This window comes from Eurypyga helias, unplaced genomic scaffold (assembly GCF_000690775.1).
Source record: "Eurypyga helias isolate BGI_N326 unplaced genomic scaffold, ASM69077v1 scaffold9245, whole genome shotgun sequence".
NCBI classification, from domain to species: Eukaryota; Metazoa; Chordata; class Aves; order Eurypygiformes; family Eurypygidae; genus Eurypyga; species Eurypyga helias.
In genome coordinates, this window is record NW_010253363.1 from 26,738 (window position 1) to 36,379 (window position 9,642).

The following is a 9,642-nucleotide window of genomic DNA, read 5'->3' on the forward strand; positions in this document are numbered from 1 at the left end:
GCCCTGCCTTCCCATCCAGCTCCCGAGGCGTCCTAAACCAAGCGATGGCTCAGCAGAGCCACGGCAGACGATGCAACACGGGCAGCGAAGGGTAAGAACAGTCACAGAAAAGCGTATCGAAGAAAGAGACGAACGGACATCTCGTTTTATAGTCATGAACAGACACGACACAACACACCAGTTAATTTTCCAGCTCGTACAGGGACAGAAGGGCCACAAGACCTTACAATGCATTAGCCAACGCGGATTAAACACAGGGCCAGAGGGGCATGCAGGACCCTGAGCCTATATACAAAAGTCAGGCCACTGCCCGTGGGAGAGGGCCCGCCACTGAAACCAAGTTTCCACAGCAAAGATGTGTCTTGGTGTTACAACCCCCACACTCACCCGGGGACCGAGGGGTGATTCCCACGGCACACGTCCCTCTTCAGGCTTCTCTTTTTTTTTAATGGCAGGTGAATAGAATGGAAATCCAATGAAGGATGATTTTACAGCCAGGACAGAGATGAGCTTTGTTTCTGGCTCTCTTCTGGGTTATTATTCCCAGGAAACAGTACCCTGGTTCCACCACTCACATGGGGACAGCCCTTGCTCTGTGCCACACTCATGAGCGATGCCTGGCAGGGACGAATTTCTACACAAGGCCGAGCTCTGCCTTCACTCTGTGTGGTGAAGGGGCTGTGCTATTTTCTTGAGCTCTCTCCCTCTTCCTCCTGGGGACAACAATGACCCTGCACCCGCTCTGCACCGGCTACAGGTTAAACTCTGCCAGGGCTTTTAAACCCTTTGGAAACACCAGGCTTCCCCTGCTAATACTGACTGACGGTTATTGCTGCATAATACACGACTGACCCCAAAAAAGAGCGGTGGCAGGCTGTGCCCCGAGCCAGCTGTATCCCCGCATCCATGGCTGCCCCAAGCTGGCTGCATCCCCACATCCCTGGGCGCAGGGAAGCTGCCCCCCGGCACGGAGTGGACCCATGACAGACAGGGCTCTCTCCTGACCCTGCATGCCTCGATGCCTCCGAAGTGCCTGTCTCAGTGGCTTTGGCACGGTTTTTACCTTGCCGAGGCGGCTGCCATTGGCTTCGGCGTGGTGCTACTCACCTCTCTCACTGCACCTCAAAAAGCCCAATCATTAGTCACAGGGTGAGAAAACGGAGGTGGCAAGTGGCCAAGGGACCTGCTGGTCTTGTCCCTGTGTTTTTAAGGCATATTTTGCAGGAAGAGGGTGCTCCTGCGGGGTTCTGTCTGACGAGAGTGGCAGGACTGGAGCTGGCCGAGCTCCCCATCATCCCAGCTGCAGCTCCCTGGGTGCGTGGGAGAGCCACGGAAAAGGAGGAGAACAGAAGATTAAAGCGGGACTTGCCGACCATTTATTTGGTTTGTGCATCAGATTAAAGCAGCGTTTCCTCCTTCAGATCTGCTGGCTCCAAAACAGCCTCTGGCGCTGGACGTGACACCCCAGTGACACTGGCGTAGAAGGATGGAGAGCTGCAAGGTTCAACAAGCTTCATCCGTGGCCTGCTTTAAAAAGGCATTTATTAGCTGTAAACCTCTGTCGTGACATAGAAAACTGGGGAGAGGAGCAGGAGATCGATCAAGTTTGGATCCTGGTGAGAGTTCTCCTTAGAAAAACAGTTAGAGGGAAAAAAAGCGTCGGCTTTGAAATCAAAACTGTCCCGAAAAAGACCGTTTCTGCTAGTTAAAAGCTTTTAACTAGAAGAACTTTTTGTGGGTTTTTTCCTTTATAAACATAGTGCATCTGCAGTCACTGAGAATTACGGTCCGTCTAGAAAAGGGCCTGTGCTTGGGCTACGGGAGGCTGCTGGTGGCAACGGTGAGTGTCGGCGAGCGGAGGTGTTACATGTGCGCTTCGGAGGCAGGAGAGCCCGGCAGCAGCTCCCCGTTCACCACCGCCTCCGAGACCAGCATCTTGTCTTTGCCGGAATCCAGGCGCTGCTTCTTCAGCATCCTCTGATGGATCAGCGGGACGACGGAGAGCACCAAGCCGCCGATGATGGGGGGCACTCCGGCGAAATAAAAGGCTGCATCGTAATTCCCAAAATAATCATTGAGGTATCCTGAAAGAGAAGGACAATGGTGGTTATAGCCACGTCAACCAGCCGACTTGTCTCCTCCCTTAAGAGCTGCAGCTCACTTCAACCACCAGATCCGGGGAGATTTGGTTTTTAAAACAATCTCTTTTTTTTTTGCCATTGCATTCCTTGGAGTTTTTACACCCTGGATTAAAGGATGCGTGCAGCCAACACTGCAGCAAGGGACCCAAGAAGGAATGCCTCAGCAATCCTTCCTATTTAACCAGAACAGGGCACAGTCAGACACATCCCAAACAATCCCAAGTGCAAGCTGAGACAGAATTAAACAACCAAACATTTCAGGTGGCTCTTCCTTGCGCTTTGCCGGCCAGGAGGCAGTGGGCAAAGCGGGCAGAGGCTGTTCCTCTGCAGAATGCCTCTGTCTGGAAACCCTGCTGTCCTTACGGATGTATGGATCTACATGGGGCTGTCAGAGGAAAAATACGTGCTGCCAGTTGCAAACAATAACAGATTCCTTAAAAACCAATGAGGTTCTGCACTTGTTAGTTCGGCAAGTTCTGACACAGCCAGGCATCCTCGGAGAACAATGCATTACCATTTATCAGCACTGGAAAACCCCTCGGAGTTTCCTCCTCTGTAGACTCTTGCCTGGGGATTACACCCATGAAACGAGCCCCTTCGCCCAGCCCTGTGCCTAGCGAGCCCGATGCTGGGTCCTGCAACACCCATGTTCCTTCACGAGGGTGTTAGACCGAAATTTGCTGCCAGAAGCAGAAAGATTAGAGGTGCTTACGCAGCTTTAGCTTAGCGATTGCTGTTGGAGACATTCTGCTCACGGGCCAACTTTGGCAAAGCGCTTGCTCTTAAGGACACCGTGGTTATTACTGTGCTGAAAGACATACCCAAGCCTTGGGAAGGCAGAGGCTCACATGTCTCCATTTCTAACTTTGATTCAGTAATCCAGGGGCTGAATTTACTGGTTAGCAATCTAAGATATCTAAGAGGACTTCTGGAAAACCCTAGTATTGGCTGATTTTTAGCTCAGCTTCAAACAAAAAACAGTTAACATGATCTTGGTTCACTCTCACTGTTGCCCTGTGGGTCACCTTTCATCTGCCTGGAGAAAGGCCCTGAGATGCTACAGGACGTAGCACGGGGTGATGCTACAGGACGTAGCATGGAGTGATGCTACACCTGTACTTCAGCCCCCATGTGACACCATAAGCCAGAAAATTCAAAACAGCTCTCAAGCCAAAATACCACCATGGGTGAAAGCGGTTAGAAGCATCTGCTGTCTCCCAGCAGCTGGTCCCGTTCTGGCACCACAGCACTACCAACCTGCTATCGGTGTACCCGCGGTCATGGGCACGGCCATCAGCCCCATGAGGTACCCTATGGCCTGGGACGCCTGCATGGGCCCCACCAGCTCAAAGGCGATGGGGGCCATGATGGTGGTGAAGAAGCCATCGCAAAGGCCAAGGAAGAGGCAGATGACAATGACGCCCTCGAACCCTTGGCACTGGGGGATCATCATGCACAGGATGCCCAACAGCACGAACGACGCAACCTGGGGAGACAAAAGTGGGGATGTCACTGGGGTGCAGGATGAGAGGGGATGGGCAGCAGGAAGGGTCACGAAGATGACACTGAACAGGTCAAGGACCTCGCCCCCTCCTCTGGACCCAGCAATGCCATCCATCCTCTGCTCTCGTCTCGGCGAGGCCCTTAAGAATAACCTTTTAAGAAGCTTTAGGAAGGATTAGCTGATGGATTAGCTGCTAGATTTCAGCAGTTTGGTTTCCAAAAACCACAAGAAGGTGAGAGGGTGCCCAGCAGATACGAGATCACAGACTCTGATTGCTGAACAGACACCGAGACCACAGGTGAAGCGCAGAACTTCTCTGTGCACCTTTCTGTAATAAATTTCCTTCCACAGGCAGTAAAGTCCACAGACAGTGAACTTATTATTCCATTATTAATCCACAGACAGTAACCACAACAGACAAGTGTTAGGTAACTGTCAGAAAAGGATTTGTGATCTGTGGTTGACAGCTCTTAAAGTGTCGGTCCTGATGTGGTATATCCTGACCCGCAGTGGTTAGCCAGCACCTATGCGGAGGGTCGGACACAACGTACCTGCAGGTAAATCTTCTTCAGCCCGGGAATGCAGTCGCCGATGCGGCCTGAAACCAAGCGCCCCAGCCCTGACATGGCTCCGAGACAAACCAGGAGGATCCAGTCCTTTTTTGTCTCCTGAAATCGCTTCTCCACATATTTTACCTGGGATGGAGGGAAGGACGCAAGGACGTGAAAACTCAGCAAGTTAATCCCTCTCATAGCCCAAAAAGGGACAAGACTTCCCACAGAGGGCTCGTGGCTTTGGGGGTGGTTGTATGACCCTCATGTCTGCACCTCTCTGACCTGCCCACCCCACCTCTGCCCATCCCAAACCCAACAGCCCCCTCCTCTCCTGCTACCAATGCTTAGCCTTGGGTGCCACGGGAAGCAACCGCTCTGCCCGCCCTGGCACAGAGGAGACACAGGAGCATTAAAAAGCTATCTACTCGCATCGCTATTCCTCTTTACAGGACATGCCTGCAGCATTTTCTTAGCTCCACGTCTTGGTGGCTCTGTCCCTACTGCCCATCTCCACCCTCCCATCTCCTCGTTTGCACGAAGGAGCCCTTTCACTCCGGGCACATGGACCTCCCTCCCCTTCCAGTCCCAGTCAAGGCTCTCACCAGGTTCATGTAAGGTACAAGATATCCCAGGACAGCTGTAGCGATCCCAAAGGCCCAAATCCGATAGGTCTTTCTCCGGAAAACCCTCAAGTTGAAGTACTTGCGCGTCTGGGACCAGCACTGCTGCCGCACGCTCCGGCTGCCCAGCTTGTCCTGCCCATCGTGCTGAGAGTCACAAGAAGGTGGCAAGATGGGCCGATAGGTCATGGACAAGAATATCTGGATGAGCATTAAGGCACTGAGTACTTGGAAAGTATGCGCCAGCCCAATGGCCTTCCCGACCATCTTCAGGAAGAAGGGGAGCGGCACGGAGATGAGGCAGCTGCCTCCGGCCACGATGCCGTTGGCCAAGCCAAGGCGGCGCTTGAAGTAGTGACCAAGGATGACCAACGAGGGCTGGAAAGCAAAGGAGCTGCCGCAGCCAAAGAGGATCCCATACGTGAAATAACGAACTTCCAGAGACCTAGTGGGAAAAAAAACATGTCGAGGTGGTCACGTTACGCAGAGGTAAGGAAGCCTCCTCCCCTGTGGCCCTGCAAAACCTGGGGTCAAGACCCAGGTCTCACATACCACAGGTGCTACACAGACAGTCTGGCCTCGAGAAGCTTATTCCCTAGCCAAAGCACGGATTATCCTCATTTCACAGCTGGCCCATTAAATCTTCAGGAAAATGAAGTCTAGCTGGGGAGTACTTTCTGCAAAGAGGAGAAGACAGCAGCCAACCTGCCCTCCTTGGGACATTGACCTAACCTGGATGGTTTTTAAATTACAGCATGAAAGAGTTTCTAAGGAAGGCAGGGTGGGTTATTTTTAGCTAGAAATCCTATTTTGTTTTTTGTTTTTTTCTTGCCACTGAAAGGACTAATTGAAAACATTCTGCACCCAGTGTTTGAAAGCAGAAGGCACCAACCCCACTAGTTATTAGGCACTTAGGAAGGGAACATGACGTTTCTGCCCAGGCTCCAGGCTGATTAATTAAGTTGTTCTTCTTTAAGCTCCTCTGGGAGCTTCAATTAGATGATTAATAATCTCATTTGTACCTCACATTGGTGGCTGCACTCAAGGAGGAAGCAAAGTGGCTGCTCTACAGAATAGGTGGAAAGTACTGAGAGCCTTTGGAAGGAGCCATTTCCCAATTGCCAGCCCAGTTTTCCCAACATAAGCAGTTGAGAAAGGAGCCTAAAGTTAAGTGGTGCAAACCCGCTGCCTTTCGCTCCAGATGAAGGATATTTAGTTCATCCCCGTGCAATACGTTCAGCTGCAAAAGTCTGTCACAGAATATTGTATGGGAAGGGGGGCGATGGAGACGTTTGGGCAGCTCACCAGTCAAGCAATGCTGCACAAACAGGGCCTTTTCTCCAGCACTCCGAGCGACTCCTGTGAAATACTGAGTGCTGCTCACGAAGCAAGTGAGAAGACAGCAGCCCAGATCTGAGGGAGCAGCTTCAAGTTGAGAAAACGTTTACGAGCACATCATTTCTTCCATTACACGCTCGTCTCTTTAGCCAGCCAAGCAGAAAGCAGACTGTACTTGCTGTACCCAAGGGCTCAAAGACAAATGACTGTCATGAAAGGCAATTTCCAGCTACTCCAGAATGAAGCCACATCAGAAACCCCCTCGGCAGGAGCCAGGCAAGCAGCTGGGCTGTGCAGGCTGTCTCCGACCTCCCACGCACCAGCTCTGGCCATCTCAGCTGGGTCGCACCAGCTTGGGTACTGCAGCTAAGCTGACGTGTTGGGTAAGTGGAGACAAATGCCGTGGTTCCCATCTGCTCCCCACCGACGCCAAGACACCCCTGCATGAACTGCTCCTTTGCCAGGATCTCCCACTCTGCTTGCTGGGAATCAGCCAGTTGCTCTCTGGTGGGAACGGTGGCATCGTCTCCCTTGGATAACGAGGTCTCCCATGGATAATGGCATCTCCTGGGACAAGGAGCTCTCCCTCCAACGGCTGCCCCTCACTTACAGCTCACAATGGGAATGGACCCTGTTCAGCCCCACTGTATTCCATTTGGGGTATTTCTCTCTGCAGGAGAAACCGGGCAGAAGTTGTGAAGGTTGTTGTGGTTAGGGACAGCAGACAGTCATGGGAAGGAGAGGCAGAAGAAAAGGGACTCAAACTCCACTACAGAACTCTTACTGCTGCAGAAGAGGAGGGCTGGGAGGGCATATGAAGCCCTGCTGAAGTGGCCATCATCCCCAATTCCTCACACTAAAACAATTCCCTTAAAACCGGAGGGAAGGAGACATCTTAACACATTTGAGGGAGCATAAGCTCTGCGGTGGCTCGAGCACGAGAGCAGGAGACACCCTGGTGCAAGACAGCAAAGAGAGGAAAAGCCCTGCCTCGACCCCATCCAGAAAACTTCAACCTTTCCCAGAGTTCTGCTTTTTCAGCATAATTTGTTCATTCAGTGGTTTTTTTGTACAAAGTTCCCAATATTTGAGAGTAGGAGGCACTGAGTTGGGCTGGGCGCTGGGGTCCTGCCGTGCAGGCTCGGTGGCTGAGTGGGTTTTTGGATCAGCTCAGTGCAGTGCTGGGAACCTCTTCTCCTCTGTCTGGACAAAGGAAACCCATTTTAGAGAAGCCAGGAGGTAAAGGGTTGATTAGCCTTGATCCAGCTCGGCCTCAGCCCACCAAACGTAGGCTGCATCTCCCTTTACAGCAGCAGCTCCCTGTGCACCAGTGCATCCAGCACTGGATGGGTCACCTCCAGCTGTGGCTGTGGGGAGCTGGCAAAGGAGGGACAAAAAAAATAACCAACTCCTTCTCCATCGCTCTGGGGGAGCAGGAGATGCTAGCTCCAAATTTCAGGACCAGCCTTCGCCATCCAAATGGAGCACTGCCAAAACCCACAGCCTCGCTGCTCTTCCTCCGGCTCAGCTGTGCCGAAGGCAGCTTCCCTTGCCGCAGTCCAGCTGCAAAGGGGCTCCTTTCTGCCTTAAAAGGCAGCCAAAGGAATGTGAACCGAGAGCAAGAAGGCAGGAAATGGGGATTTCAGCTCTGGAGCTCTCCTGGAAATAATATTCCTCTCTGCCTGTACTGTTGGATATTTTTTTTTTTAAGCCCAGCACAACAAGCCACTGGCAGCGATGTGGTCCCAGGAGCTCTTTTTACTTTGCACGAACGTTTTACAATAGGGAGAGTGGAAAAAAAATCCACGCTTCGTTGATTAGAAGGAAAGCAAGATTACACGGGAGGTGCCTCTGATCTGCACTGCCAGGAGTCCTCAGGACTGACTGCACTGTCTCCACTTACTATCATCTTCTGAAATACAACGGGGTGGCACCTGTGGAGGAAGTCGCAGAGGGTGGCTTCTTCCATGCTTGAGCCTGAGATGGTTTTCGCATCCCAAGTCCCCCAGCTGCAACTGGCACCAGTCCCTGGGGCTTTGCAAAAACCTTCTCCCCACAGCTGGGGACTCGGGGACCCATCACACAGCACGTATCCACAGGGAACCAGGGTTGGGGCAAGCACAAGGGTCTTGTTGAGCAGGGCAAAAGGCAGCTGGCGTCCCCCCACCCAGCGTGAGCAGGGTGGGCAGGGAGGAAAGTCACCCTCTGGGAAACTAGCTTTAAAAAAATATCACTTCTTGAAGCATTTTAATTAAAACAATATTGATTTTAACTGAAATCCAACCCAAATAAATGGTTTTATTCAAAAAACTGCGGCAAATGATGGGTCTCCACTGTGCCTTTGAGACTCCATTTAACAAGCACTGCGTAAAGGACCCCAGAGGTGACCTCTTTTTGCATCCCACCAAGATGCAAATGTCTTGGGTTGGAAGGACTCCCACATCACATCAGGTATACCTGCCCTCCAAAGGCACATTGGCCAGCACCTGTCAGCAGAAATTCATGGCACGGAGTCAGCCAGGGAAAACAAGGAGCAGCAATCGCCTTGCACTGCCACAAATGCCTGAGCCAGCACAGGAACAGCACAAACAGCTCCAAACCCCATCTGCATTCCCCTCTCTGTCTGCCCTACATGGAAAATCCCTCTTGCCTGGTGTAACCCATCAAATGTTATTTTAAGCATTAATTTACTTTCAGTACCGAATGTGCAATTGGTTGCAAAGAAGACCAGGTTTGTCCACAAGCATCTCTTTGGAGCTGACTGCAAGAAGCACGCCAACTTCTCACTGCCTGTTTTAAAGATCAAAATAAGGACCTGGGGGCTGAAATCCCATAAAACAAAGTCCCTCGCTCAGGTAAAATTTGCTCTTTTGTTATATAAGGGCAAAAGAGCAACTTGCTGCAATTTGGAGAGAAACAGGCTGAGCGCACATGGGCTGCACATGGGCTGAAAGGATGCCAGGAGACCTCTCCTGTGGATGGAAACCCCCAGCTCTGCCCCAAAAGGCAGCAGCAACGTGTAGGCAGGGGGGGTTGGCAGGGAACAATGAGGAAGAGGAGCTTGCCAAGGAGCTGGATGGCCCCTCTGCAGCCTTACTTGGTGAAGGAGCTGGAGAGGAGTCCGATGAAGGCGATGGCAGCTCCCGAGGCTGCTGTGGTCCTGCAGGTGAAGATGCTGACGATGGGAGAGCAGAAAAAAATCATGCCCATGGCCAAGGAGCCGACCCATGCTAGGGAGAGAGAGAAGAAAGGTGACAGTCAGGGCAGGACATCAAAGGGGTGCCAGGGGGAGAACAGCCAGGGACCGACTCCAGCTTTGAAGGTGGTCTCGGCAGCCCCATCACACCGTTAATTAATGGTGCAGCTCATAAACAGCTCCCTGGCTTTGGCTATGAAGAGTTTCATATAGCTTTGCGTTTCCAGGTACCACACTCATCCATCACTGCTCCCCACTCCCCAGAGCCAGGACTGCCTCACCGCCCCTT

General features: G+C 52.1%; 1 protein-coding gene across 1 annotated transcript; it reads right to left on the reverse strand.

The window, feature by feature from the left end:
* Positions 1 to 1,527: 1,527 nt before the first annotated feature.
* SLC16A2 (solute carrier family 16, member 2 (thyroid hormone transporter)) lies at positions 1,528 to 9,387 on the reverse strand (the record flags this gene model as incomplete). The annotated part of the gene is made up of 5 exons (XM_010152647.1): positions 1,528 to 2,084; positions 3,399 to 3,627; positions 4,197 to 4,340; positions 4,802 to 5,264; positions 9,255 to 9,387. Coding segments are annotated over 5 exons (1,190 nt in total), but the record flags the coding sequence as incomplete, so codon positions are not given.
* Between the last annotated feature and the right edge of the window lie 255 nt (positions 9,388 to 9,642).